The 14725-nt window shown below is 33.7% G+C and overlaps 2 protein-coding genes across 9 annotated transcripts in view; one reads left to right on the forward strand and one right to left on the reverse strand.

Moving 5' to 3' along the window:
* Window positions 1-126: 126 nt before the first annotated feature.
* On the reverse strand, window positions 127-2171 carry LOC128860518 (uncharacterized). The gene is made up of 2 exons (XM_054098103.1): window positions 1969-2171; window positions 127-1879 (listed from the first exon to the last, which is right to left on the reverse strand). The coding sequence occupies exons 1-2, from the start codon at window positions 1996-1998 to the stop codon at window positions 422-424; spliced, it is 1488 nt and encodes a 495-aa protein (XP_053954078.1). The 5' UTR covers window positions 1999-2171; the 3' UTR covers window positions 127-421.
* Window positions 2172-6146: 3975 nt separating this feature from the next.
* Window positions 6147-14725, forward strand: part of LOC128861752 (palmitoyltransferase app) — a 54016-nt gene continuing 45437 nt past the window's right edge. For 3 of the 8 annotated variants that reach the window (XR_008454402.1, XM_054100133.1, XM_054100135.1), the window contains exon 1: window positions 6147-7652. The gene's annotated coding sequence lies outside the window, so the exon portion shown is untranslated. Of the gene's footprint in view, window positions 7653-11235; window positions 13007-14725 lie in introns of those variants that run through there. The other 5 variants (XM_054100129.1, XM_054100130.1, XM_054100131.1 and 2 more) reach the window with 5 other exon arrangements.

Consider the following 14725-nt stretch of genomic DNA (forward strand, 5'->3'; position numbering starts at 1 on the left):
AAATTGTATATTGCAAAATTACAAAGGTTTTCATTATTGTTATTGTTGTATTCCTCAATATCAAGTCAAATCAAAATGATTGGCATAGCTACGATAATCGAAACTATTCAGACGCACTATGTAATGAAAGGATTTATTGATAGGTATAAAATGTGTACATACGGATTGTACAGCATTGTATGCTATACTTTGAGTTATTAAAACGAAATCTCTGTGAAGCAAAGTATAAATATGCAATTAAGCGAAAAAGCCTACATACATATATGTATTTTTACTAAACAAAAATATTTTTCACACAAAATTCTGTATTATCATATTTACAGAATTCAAAGTAAATTTGAACACATACTGCGTACAATATTTTTAAGGTTAATTGTCTTAAATTAGCAGTGTTTTAAGTATATTCGCCACTGATCAATGCTTATTCATTAATTGTGCTGTGCTCTAATATGTCGGTATTCTGCATTGGCTCTAAATTGGTATCTTTTTTTATTTCTGATAACCAATGTTCTACATGAACTGGGCGAATAGTTTCGTCTTTTTTGGAATTTCTTAGTACAATATTCAGATTTTCAAAATTTTTCATAACCAGATGTGGTTCCTTTTCTAAATTAGTTTCTGATAGAGTAGAATCTTGATTTGGCTGCCGCGTATTTTGAATACTTGAAATTAAATTCGAGACTCTTTGGGTTCTTCCTGTATGATGAGATGATTGGTGCTGATCGAGGTTACGTTTAATTTCATTAATAAGGCGGTTGTAAAAGTCACAATTCAGTGTTTTAGATTCGTGATCTGCATCATGTCGTTCGTTTTTACTTGTGAGATTTGAAACATTTTCGTTTGCGACTGTTGTGTGTTCTTTTGTTGTGACCATTGATCCGTTATATAAAGTTTGATCAGTGACTTTATTCAGCTTGGTGCTACCTTCCGCAACTGATTTGCAGTTTTTTTGCTTCTTAGAATGGGATCTAGAATTCGAGTTACTGGACTGGTTAGAAATCGAATCAATTGAGCTGGGGGTTGAATATTCTGAAACGGAATCAACCATGCAAGGTACTATAGCACCAATATTCGACGTAGAGTTTTTTGAAACGCCCAAGTTTATGTATGTTTTCATATCGCCATCATGCTCACATTTGTCATTACCGCAATTTATTGTGACACTCGATATATTCTGAAGGTTAATAGTACCACTGCAATTATTGATGGTAATTTTTTGTGTAGATCGACCTAATTTAGTTCTTTTTACAGGACTTTTTTCATTCATATCAGATAAATTCTGCTTAGAATCTCGACTTAAATTAGAAACTGCTTCAACAATAGACGATTCCAGCTCGTCATCTAGTTCCTCCAAATTCAAAGGGAATATTGGCGCTTCGTTCTTTGTACGCGCTTTTCTTATAAGTTCTTTAGATTCCTCAAGTGTTATATTAACTATTGAATCATTTATGTATTTCGTATTGTGCTCAATTATAGATTTATCCTTTGTAAAATCAACCACTACATGATCGGAAACTTTTATTTGTTGAGGTAATTTATCGAGATGATTATCATCGGATTGGATATTTTTGTACATTATTTCGTGGTCACAGTTTGGAGTAATATAATCCTCTTGTTTTAGAGCCAGAAGCATGGACCCTAATTGAAACCTACCGAAAGAACGTATGGAACCTAGTAATTTATCTTCATTTTCGAACAATATTTCTATATCATTCCCTTCAATAGATTGAGGTCTTGTCAAAAAACCGTTTTCAGCACCGCACTCCACCATGCGTTGCTTAGTGGACTCCACAACTTCTAATTGCCGTAACAACAGTTTTTCTCGCATTTCAAGTGCCGCATGTAGTTCTGCAAATTTTTTATGTACACCTATTTTTATCTGTAACGAAAACATAGATCCAATATGAATAAAGTATCACGGTTCCAACTACTGAAACCCAAAGAACCATCATATTAAGTCATTCTTACTTTATTTACTGAGTCGTTTTCACCATCCATCTTTCAACATTGGATTTTCTAAAACATTTGGTATAAATCCAAGACCAATATATATCAAAATATTCGTAAATTATTTTACATACATTAGTTTGAAATATCGAATTTGTTGATGTTGATACCAAATGTCAACATCAGATGGTTTAATTTTACAGCGCAATCGCAATTCATTGTAATCGATTTGCTAAACAATTAGAGTACTTTTGCTTTTATCGATTATTTGTCAAATATTTTCAGATAGTATTTCCTATATTGAATTATTTGAGGTGTTCACAACTCCTCACGAAATGTGTTACGAAATATTCACGTATTCATTTTGACACTTTTTGTGGTGTTATTATTTTCCATAAATAATTATAATATTAAATCACATCGTCAACATTTCCCAAAATTCCGAGCATGTTTTCAAGCGTTATAATTTTGTAACATTGTCGCAGAATTTCTCTTCATATTTTTCCGAGTCGTTTTAAGAATTTTAGTTTAATTTTGTGGAACAAAGGATGGAGGTTGCAGCAATGTATCTAAAACCAACAGCATGGAAAAACTCCACCGATGATGTTACTTCAGGGGACAACAATTGCAGGATTAATTCTACAAAAGTGTCCATTATATGACGAGCTAGAGCACATAAGGCATCTTTTTTCCCCAAGCTTTAGAAAGAGGCGAATAGATGAAGCAATTGGAGTAAATTAACATATATTGGCAACGCTGGAATAGAGCTGCCTAAAATTGCATTTGCTTGCGAAAATAGTGAGTCATACTAGTTTTATGTGGTGTAACCATACTTGCTAGCAGCGATTCTTGCTCGATAACTTTGTTGTTGCTTTCACATTTTTCATCATGTTAGCCAAGCAGAGAAGTTGCGAATAGAAGAGGCTCATAATTGGTTGTAAAGCGTTTCTAACGCCTCAGGCCATCACCATCGCGACGAATTTAAAGCGACAACTAGAATTGGCTCCTCAGGTTTGGGTACAAAATAAGTTATAAAATATTGACGTGGAATTTTGTAACGAACTGTGAACACGTCAATTGATATCCGCATAGATTCACCCAATCGGTTCCCATCTATTTTGGCAAATGATATTTCGCACCAGCTATTGGTGTGTTCGAGCCAGCTGAGGGTGTGTTCCGTCAAACAGTCGATTCATGAATGCGTAAGTGTTGAGAAGTCCAATTTTTGGAATGCGAGTCCTTTTTCTACCCTCGACAGTATCAGTTTCTTGAAATTTTTTTACCAACCTTTGATTTGACTCATTTGGACTTACTTCCACCAAAACAATCAGGAATTTCGCGTTATGTTATTCTTAAGGGCGGGCCATTTTCATAATAAGTTTCAATAATTTTTAAACGTTATTCTATCGTATAAACTTATACATCTGTCTACTTGACAATTGTCAGAGATGACATACAAAAGTTACCGACTGAAAAAATTGCTATTCTAAAATATGTATAAAAACAGACGCAGCGGCATGATGCGTTATGCTGAAGGTATATACTTTAAATGGCTTTTGCATTGATCCGTTTGTGTGCAAACGCCGTTAAAAATTGCTGTTACACACCTTGCATTGTGTAGCTTAATCTTTTGCAAACAGCCGTTAAGAATAACGATGACATTTTATCCAACTAAATTCTTTTCCACAGTTCTGATTTTCTTCTCAAGTATTTTTGTTGCTGCTTGGTTTTTTACGCAACGCCTGAAAGCAATAGAAAATACCCGAGCTTGTTTAATTTCGTCAGCAAATGCGTTAGGCTATTCGTAAATACGTCATATGTAACAGCGGCCGCCGTAGCCGAATGGGTTGGTGCGTGACTACCATTCGGAATTCTCAGAGAGATCGTTGCTTCGAATCTCGGTGAAACACCAAAATTAAGAAAAACATTTTTCTAATAGCGGTCGCCCCTCGGCAGGCAATGGCGAACCTCCGAGTGTATTTCTGCCATGAAAAAGCTACTCATGAAAAATATTTGCCGTTCGGAGTCGGCTTGAAACTGTATGTCCCTCCATTTGTAGAACAACATCAAGACGCACACCACAAATAGGAGGAGGAGCTCGGCCAAACACCCAAAAAGGGTGTACGCGCCAATTATATATATATATCTTCTATATATATAAAAATTCAGCCGTTTTTCGCGTTGTGATGAACTTTACGGAGAATGGCTCAACCGATTTTAACCAAACTTTGCCACATTGAAGAGACACATGTGGAGAAGGTTTGTGTTTTGAAATTGTAAGAATCGGATACCAGGGTCTCGAGAAATAGGCCAAAACGTGGACCCGGGTAACCCTAGGATGTGTTTGTACAATATGGGTAGCAAATGGAAGCTGTTGATGACTTCTATAGTATAGAGTATTTTTCATACCGTTCCGTGACTAGGGTCTCGAGATATATGCTAAAACGTGGACCCGGGTAACCCTAGAATGTGTTTGTACAATATGGGTAGCAAATGGAAGCTGTTGATGATTTCTATAGTATAGAGTATTTTTCATACCTTTCGTGGACCCGGGTAACCCTAGGATGTGTTTGTACAATATTGATATCAAATGGAAGCTGTTGGGGAATGCTTTAGTACAGACTATTTTTCATGCCGCTCCATGACTCGGGTCTCGAGATATACATAGGTCAAAACGTGGGCCCGGGTAACCTTTGGTTGTGTATGTACAATATGGGTATCAAATGAAAGCTGTTGATAAGTACTTTAATACGGGGTAAGTTTCATACCTATTGACGACTAGGGTCTCGAAATATATGCCAAAACGTGGACCCGCCGTGTCTTTGCACCGAATTAAACCAAACTTACACACATTGTTAAGTAAGTATTGAAAATGGGTTTCGTAAAGTTTGGTTGTAATTCGGAACACCGGCAACGCGTACAGCGTTCTTTTGAATCAGCCATAATGTCGTTTACTTTTTTAACGCTTGGGGCGGAACTGAACTGTCAAATTAACAGTGTGAGTTACAATGTGTCAATATTTCTTTCTGATTTGGACGCCATAAGGAGAAGACGTAAGTACAAAATGTAAACATTTTTTGTGAATTTTTTTGGAGTGGATTTTGGAACAGTGAATAATTTCTTACGAAATTTGATAATTTAATGTAAAATCCAAATGTTTAAATGAAATCATGTTTTGTGGATTTATTTTTTCGGTTCATTTGCGATAAGCTACGATACACCATGAGTGAAAAAAATGGTAAAAAAATGAAAAAACAAAAGAAATTGTTAAAGGATGCAAAAGAAGAGCACGAAAAATGCGTAACTTTGATGAAAAAATTAATAGTCTTATCATGCAAATTGTCAACAATTTTCAGAAGAAAAGAGATGATTTAAGAAAATCACAACAAAATAAAATAATCCTGACCATGTGGACTTGGGCTTTTAAACACATATGCATCGAAAATATAATCCACAAAATTGAAAAAAAACATGTTTTAAAATCTCAGAATACCATAATTACAATCATGTTTATTACAGTACAAATGCCAAGACAATCACGTAATCATATTGGTCGTTCGACAAATAATAATAGAACAAAATGAAGTAGTCAAACGATTGATGAATAATGTTATCCAAGCAACTATTTTAATTGGCAAAAATAATTTCATTCATACTTCTTGAAGGAAAGCATATTCATTCATAAAACGAGCACAATACAACTCCCCTCTATATGTATGTTAATTTTCAAGAAATCACTGCCGACAATTGCAAAAATAGTCAACATCTCAATAATTATGATTAATTAGAATTATATAATTGCGAATAGTTGGTGAATCGTTATATTTTTGCCTCGGCGTATATTTGCGTTCTTAAACCGCACAGACTGGATATAGTCATGCTGTAAATAACCGTTAAGCAAGTTGGTAGCCAGGACGTGGCAACAAAATGGTGCCGAAGCGCTAGTTGGATTCTTCAAGAATCACCACTTTAACCAACCAACCAAAATTACAAGTATTTCTCTTTTGGGAGAGACTACTTCAAAAATCTCACGAAATTCTTTGATGTATAATCTTAAATGGAATTTTACTCGAACAAACCCTTAACGAAGTGAAATAAAACGGCAACGCTGGATCTTGACGCAAAATTTGTGTATGTAGTTGAATGTGGATCGCTTTGCAAATATTTAACCAGTTTTGTTTCATTTCGGTTTTGTCGGTAATGGTGTGGTGTGTTGTGGCATAAGGTGCACATAATTTTATCCAAACGATACGCCTTTCCCAATATTAATTGCTTTTATATGATAATTATTTCTTATTATTGAAGTCTTTATAGTTCTAAATATAGACTTGTCGAATGATATCGTTTAAAATGTGAACACTATTTGTTATTATCTTGGTATTACGTGGTGTCTGTTTTGTTTTACTTTAAGTTGAATGAGTATAAATTTTATAAATAATATTTGCCCTTCGCGGGATGTGAAATTGGAACAGGTATAATATGGCTTGTGAGCATGTTAATTTTTTTAGTGCAATAAAATACAATACAATGATAACTTGAAATGAATTCACCCCAATTCAATCTGCAAAAATATCTCAATATACAAATACACTACTGTATGTGTATAAATGTATCAGCATTTTTTAAAGCGTCTCATAATATTCCAAATCCAAAGTGTGTTTTTCCATCAATGGTTGTGATACTGATACCGAATTATTAACAACAAAGTGAAAGGAATAGCGTTCTAACTTACGCATAGAGGAGTGATGCCTGCTTTCTGCACAATGTTTTGAACAATTAATTGAATAGAATTGAAAATAAGAGTATGTATTTAAATTGTGTTTTGTGATTCTGCTGAAATTCCAACTTCATTAGTTTTAGCCTTGATATACATACATACATATGTACTGGAATATTTTGTGCCCTTTTATGTAAAAGTTCGCCGATGTGTGCATCAGTGTAAATTGGTATCACAGTTCACTTGTGAATTTGCTTATAAGCTAATGCAGCAACACTGCTTTATATTATATATAAATATAAATATACATACATATGTTTATATATTTGCTCTACGCTTAATGAAATAGTCACCGGTTGAAATAGATTTAGTTAAACGATGATGTGACATCTGATTTTTTTAGAAACCAGCTTATAAATTGGTGATAACAGGTGCTATTGAGTGTTAACACCGAAAAAGAGTTGGGAGTCTAAATACAAACCATTTAGCATCACTCGACTTTAAAAAATGAAATAACAAAAAATAGTGATTTTATTGAAATTAAAGATTAAAAACATGTGAAGGTTTAGAATCGTTTCGGTCGCGTGAAATCACATTTGATATTTGTGAAAATGTAATAACTCGTGATTTGACCAACCTTTGTCCGACTGCGTGAACTCACCCACGAGTAATTTATGGCTTGCCAATAAGCATATGTACAAAGTATATATTATTAACGTGTTAACAACCACAAATCTTTAGTGAATGAAAGCATTTAACTGTTTTTAACCCCAGTGATACGCATTTGTTACATTGATTTTTGAATAGAAGATGATTCATGAAAGGTCGGCATGAAAAAAATGTACTTTGAGGCCTTTTGACTTACCGAAATACGTCTACATTAAATATGTACCAATTGTGGGTTATTCAAAAGTGTATTAGTTCCAACCGACACGAAGAACACACTTTAGTTCTATAGCTTTGGAATACACTTGGAATGTTTCGAAAGGTAAGTGAGATTAGGAAAATTAAAGATATTTTTTAGGAGGAAGTTTCCCTTCTTTATTATTCAAAATTGATTTTGGTAAACTTTTTTTACCTTAACTCTTTAAATGTGTATATATGTACATATATGTAATTACTATGTATATCATATCTACTCTTCTGTTCACAACATATTGCAAAGTGTTAACTATTTATGTATTTGTTTTTCATAAAAATATAGTTTCACCAAAATTCAACAATGATGCACGACTACTATTAGAAAAAACCTTTTCTATAATTTTGCATTTTACATAAAGGGCGGAATTTACTGATTTAAGGGGTTAGGGGTAGTTAGAGGCCCGAAAAAATGATGAACAAAAACAGCATTAATAAATCATGTTTCGACTTGACTTTAGCAAAATTAAAAAAAAAAAATTAATAATTGTAAAAGGAATCGCTGTTTGTGTGGGGCCCGTTTCTCCAGAAGTCCCTTTTGGTGATCATCCAAGTCGTTGGAGATTTATCTAAACTCAATCGGCCAAGAGAAATTAGTTTTATTAATAGATAATCTTGTGCCTGATCGAAGTTTTTTTTTCAAAATTAACAATATGGCGGCCTCAGGAAATATTTTTAGATTTTCGAGAAAAAACCGACAATTGTTAAAAAAAAACGAAATTAAGAAAAAAATTCTTTGATCAGGCACGAACTTTTTATGTTTTTCAAAAGCAGTATAAATTTTATTGAAATCTCCCAAGCGGTTTTAAGTAACAATGATCACAAGTTCAAAAAACTTAGTTTTGAAAAACGCATTTAAAGTTTTCCGAACGCTCCGGAGTACCCGAGTAAGATATTATACTTTAAGAAAATGCAAAAAAAATCCAATTTTTTGAAAATTCTAACTACCCCTAACCCCTTAAGATCACTTACACTTTGTATGAAGTACTCTGGCATTGTAGAGGTTTTATGGCAGTTTGACTGTCAATCGGAGTATATGGGGAGCCGTTATGCTGCGGCGGACGAGTCCTTATAACATCCTTAATAGCTATTAACTCAGCTTAAAATACACTGCAGTAGTCAGGTAGCCTTAAGCTTTGGTTCAGCCACAGCATTTTTGGGTATATTCCACTCCTGGGCATATTATTTAGTGCTAAGCCACCAGCGAAGGTCCTGGGCCAAGGACCTTGACGTTATACTGTTCACCGCTTTCTACGATTTGTGCAAAAATTGTGCATTAGTGTAATATAGTTTTCTATGTGTTTGGAGCTTTTTTCATTGCGTGTCACTAGTGGTCGCTTCATAATTCAATTGCCGACGATTTAAGGATCTTGTTTCGGTTTTGAGGGTAATTGAGGTTTCATGTGCAGAGAAGGAGAGCAAACTATCAAGGATAACGCCCAGTAACTTTGGATTGTTGAAAATCGGCATTGGTGCACCTTGGAAGAAGGTATTTTATATTTGTTTGCGAATATCAAAATTTCTGTTTTTGTGGCTTTTATATTAAGTTCACTTTCAATAGACCACCAATCCACAAGATAGTTTGCTAAGAATGTGGATATGATCTCCAGCATTCGCATAAGCGATGATATTACAGTCGATATTTTGCAACCACAAGAGTATAGTATTTACTGTGACATACCAGAATACAGGGCGAGGGCTTCATCCTGAGGAGTGCTCCTCGTTACGTGCCTAGTAATATAAGCTTTCCATCTTCGATATTAATTGAAATTTAATTGTTTTGAAAACATCATCTTAACGCTTGATGACAAGATATACATTTTGTCTTTCCGTCCGACTTTAGGGTGTGTACATAGGAACACTGCTTCAAATAGTTTTTCACTAACTAACAAACTAATTTTTTAGAAAAAACGTACGCTTTATAAATATCTTAAAAAAGTAGCACATAGAGCCACGCGTATTGCGAAAAGGATAAATTTAAATAAAATTTTTTTTTAACGGCACTCTAAGTTTGATATTGCCGGCCACGCTTCTATTAGACAAACAGTATTTATATAAAATAAAACTGCGAATTTATATTTTTTATGCATAATTTTTAGTGATGGGGCCTAGAGGAAAGGGGCTTACTGATGACTTGAAAAATTTGATAATAAAATATCACAAAGAGAATAAATCATTACGCGATATCGGCCCTTTAGTGGATAAAAGATATGATACAATTCAAAAGATGGTAAAAATATATATGGGCATTTCTCCAATGTCGAATGCGACATTCGTACGCATTCAAAGTGAAAAAAAATATATACCAAAACATTATTTTATTTTGACAAAAGGCGAAAGCTATAGCACTTGATGAGCACTATGATTGGTGCTAAGTTTGATTTTGGGAAATTGTTCGTTTTCAAGATAATTACAAAACCAAGCCATTCGCACGCGACAAAAACAGAAGTCGCTGTCAAAGCAAAAAAATCAAACACTTTTTTCAGCGAAACCTGAAGAAATATATTAATACGACTAATTTTTAAATGTTATGCATTGATGTATCTTAATAATGCTTTTTATTTTATTCAAAAATATTAAGTAGTTTATTTTTTATTTAATTTTAATCACTGTCGCACGCGACATGTCGCATGCAACATTTTGTTCCATCATACTTTTTATGTTTATTTTTTTACTTTTTATGTAATTAGACATGAAAAAGATGATTATAAATGATTTTTAATATATTCAATATATTTATTTTCACAACCAAAATTATAAACTTAACAAAATATCTTCAATAAAGAAAAACAAAAATAAGTATATTAATCTTATATACTATGTAAAAACAAAGAACGGAAACTAACTTAACTGAGAATAGTATTACTAATGTCAAATAAAGTTCTTTTAGTGGAATATGCAGCCCTAGCTGCTTCTAACTGTTGACCATCGCAACAAAACGAATGCAACTGGGATATACCTGGAATATTTTTCACTTCCTTCCATTTTTCGTCCAACTTATAATGAAGAGACAAATTTTCAATTTGAGCAGATGGCATAAAATACATTTTAATTCCATTTGTGTTGTTTTGTGCACATTGATAAAACGATAGTGCATCTGGTAAAACAACGTTTTTAGATTTTGTTATTTGCCAAACTTTTCTTTTAATGACGGCTCCAACTCCATCAACGGCTCCCTTTCCGTGAGAACTAGCAAAAAAATTCCATTCCATATATATACATCCAATTTGTTTAATAATGAGTAAAGCCATGTCAAGTGATCCTCGAAAATTTCACTAAGTCACGGATTTTGGGGCAAGATGTCTCATTGTGTAGTCAAAGTCATGTTAACGCTGTTCTATAAATATTTCGCACAAATTCCAATTTTAGCAATAGTTATTAACAATCAAAGTTTTAAGCAAGATTAAATTAAAAAAATAATTACTCCGAAACTACAATAGATAATGGCGTGAAATTTTGCATACCATTCAAGTATTATCTGTTCTATTTTTCAAGTGTTAATAACTCTTTTTATTGTGACAAATAGATAAATAAATAATAGCTTTTTGTAATCAGTTGCATTTTTTTATGCTTCACGCTGTTAAACAATCGGACTTACGGATAATTGTGCGGAAAACGCTTACCTTCAATAATCTGAAAATAGAATTTTGTACTTTTACTCTATTTCCGAGATATTGGCTGTTTTGTAACTTGATGCGCTCGACGGTGGCATTGCTGCCATCGGCTGATCGGTCGCGCGGTGGCTTGAGGACCGCGCAAACTGAAGCAGCGTGCACGTTTGAACATGGACAGGATTTATTGCCTATTGACTGAATTCGACACTGCTTTGTGACAGTTCGATTTAAGTGGTGACTGGTGACAGAGCATATTTGCATATTTCAATATTATTGTAATTATGGTTCGACCGAGCGTATGCTCTAATCTGTTTATGAAAAAGGGCCATAATTGTGTCCGACGCAATTTATTTTTGGTGACATCTAAGTGGAATGATAAATTTGAAAAATATATTGGTCAATATGTTTGTAAAATGTGTCGCAAAGAATTATATCGGGGTGCAAAAACTACTGTGAACGCACTAGATGAACATTGTCAGAACTGTCTGCTGTTGCAAACAAGATTTGAATTTCGATTGAAAATTATTTCTTTTCAGAGTGAATGGATGTTTGCTTGTATAATGTGCATTTCGTTAGATATTTACATACTTTCCAAATTTTTTGTCTTTTATTGCTGTTTTTAACCTCAAAGGACAATTGAATGAATTTATAACAATAACTTATGAATAAAAACACTTAAATTTTTAATGTGAAAGTTAATAAAACATTTAAAATTGCTGACTCCGCTAGAGTAAATCGCCACGTTTCTTTTTTCAATCCTACTCAAAGTACAGAAAGTGAAACGTCGGATAGCTCTATAGATTCTTTCGACGATTCGGAGGATGAAAATTTCGAAATAAAGAACATTGATCATTCTTTGAAATTCGATAAAGTGAACAAAATTCTGCAAGAACTAGGCGAACCACCTATTAAAAAAAAAAAGGTATTCTGATTTATGCGATAAGGAACTCAAAGAAATTGTTGCAGACGTCATTAATTCCGGAAAAGGAACAGAAAATGCAGAATTAAAAAATCAGAAAAAAACAGAAAATCCATACTCAGCTTTTGTGAAAAATATTAAACACGCTTAGCTTGAAAAGAACAGTATCAACCATAAAATTCAAATTCTCACAACAATTCCAGACAATTGGACCGTGAAAAAAATTTGCGATACATCGAAATCTAAAAAATTGAGAAGAAAAAATGGCTTTGCATCTGTGCCAGCTAAAAAACGTGGAAAAAAATTTCAGATTTGTATGTCGAAAAAGTGCGTAATTTCTACTTGTCTGATTATTCAAGTAGACTGTTACCTGGAATAAAAGACTGCAAAACTGTTTTTAATAACGGTAAAAAAACAAAAGAAAAAAAAATTGTTACTTTTTAATCTGAATGATGAACACGAACAATTTAGAATAGAATACCTTGAGACATTAATTGGTCTATCAAAACTCAAAGAACTTCGGCCTCGCGAATGCATTGTCGCTGGGCAAAGTGGGCCGCAAAGTGTTTGCGTGTGTAAAACGCATCAGAATGTGGCTTTGAAAATTTATGAAATCAGGCATGAATTAAAAAAGTGTAAAGTAAATTTCAAGGAGAATATGGGCGATTTGATAAAACAGTGTGTCTGCGAAAATTTCGAATTCAGTCAATAGGCAATAAATTCTGTCCATGTTCAAACGTGCACGCTGCTTCAGTTTGCGCGGTCCTCAAGCCACCGCGCGACCGATCAGCCGATGGCAGCAATGCCACCGTCGAGCGCATCAAGTTACAAAACAGCCAATATCTCGGAAATAGAGTAAAAGTACAAAATTCTATTTTCAGATTATTGAAGGTAAGCGTTTTCCGCACAATTATCCGTAAGTCCGATTGTTTAACAGCGTGAAGAAAACATAAAAAAATGCAACTGATTACAAAAAGCTATTATTTATTTATCTATTTGTCACAATAAAAAGAGTTATTAACACTTGAAAAATAGAACAGACAATACTTGAACGGTATGCAAAATTTCACGCCATTATCTATTGTAGTTTCGGAGTAATTAATTTTTTAATTTAATCTTGCTTAAAACTTTGATTGTTAATAACTATTGCTAAAATTGGAATTTGTGCGAAATATTTATAGAACAGCGTTAACATGACTTTGACTACACAATGAGACATCTTGCTCTAAAATCCGTGACTTAGTGAAATTTTCGAGGATCACTTGACATGGCTTTACTCTAATGTCATTCAAGTTTGTCAAAATGTATTTATTTTTAAATTGAGCGCAGCTTCCATCAGAAAATATTAAAATTTTTGAAAAATGCCCATAATTCTTTTTAATTTCGATTAAAAGGTTTAAAACAAAAACAAATACGTCGTGTTTATTATGCGTAAGTTTATCGCTTATAACTGCAAACGACTGAGAAGCACCAGGGAACCAAGCTACGCAAGTAAAAATTGTTACCTGGCGGTAGCTGAAATGAGCACTTTGTATTTCGTTTTGGTGCGTCAACCTATAATTCTCGGCAAAATCAATTTGAAGAACGAGCTCGGAAGGCTTTAAGTTAATTTTTGTTTCCTGAAAATATTTTTGCTGAGCTCTTTTTACAAAAAAATGGGTTTTAAATGATGGTAATTTAGTTTCCGTTTCAATGACTAACTCAGATAAAGTTGAAGTTGTATTTGACAGAGCTATGTGGTTATCTATTTTACGCCATTGTTGCCAGTTGACTTCATCTTCCATATTAGCCAAATATGCATGAGGAATAAATTGATCTTTTAAATCTGTTCGGCACTTCTTACAGTTACTTGTCATGCAATATTCATTCTGAATATCGCAGCAAACTGCTTTAAGAAATGTTTCAAAATCTATGGGAAAAGATGGAATACTTTTCGAGCAGCTTTCCAAAAGAAAGCCGAAATTTGCATGATACATGCAAACACACATATTGTGCATTTTATTCACTAACTGGACATGGCGAGGTCGCATTTTAAAAAAAGTTGATTTGCCTACCTCTTCACTGGGAAAATCTTTTTTAAACAACTCATATGATTCAGACACCGTCATTAACATAAAGCGCTTAGCTACTAATTTGCCTTCAATTATAATGGTGTCTTTCTTTCCCGAAGCTTGCACACTAATATTATCATTCTGATAAAAAGCATTGATGGCATTAATTAGGCTTTCTGGCACGGTTCTGCTGGATTGGTTAACGTTTTTCTTTTCTTCAAACTGCTTATATTTTTTTACCAGGACTTTAAGAACTTTTAGCCTTCTGTGCATGTCTTTTGGCATCGCTTTCTCCACTTTTTTAACAGCTTTCGCCAAGGTTTGTCTACATTCGTAAGATGCGTTTTGGCTTTGACGTGCATATGACATTCCATTTTCTAAGAGTTTTTGGCGCCTCTCTCGTTGTCGTATGCGATTATATTTCCGTTTTTCTTGAATTATATCTTCTTTGCCTTCAGCCAGTGCTCTCCACGTCTGCCTAGCTTTCCGCATTCTTTCCTTGTTTCTTAATTTATAGTTTTGTAATTTTGTTTCATCATCCTTTAACCTTTCTCTCCAC

The sequence above is a fragment of the Anastrepha ludens genome, chromosome 4, assembly GCF_028408465.1.
Source record: "Anastrepha ludens isolate Willacy chromosome 4, idAnaLude1.1, whole genome shotgun sequence".
Lineage (NCBI taxonomy): Eukaryota > Metazoa > Arthropoda > Insecta > Diptera > Tephritidae > Anastrepha > Anastrepha ludens.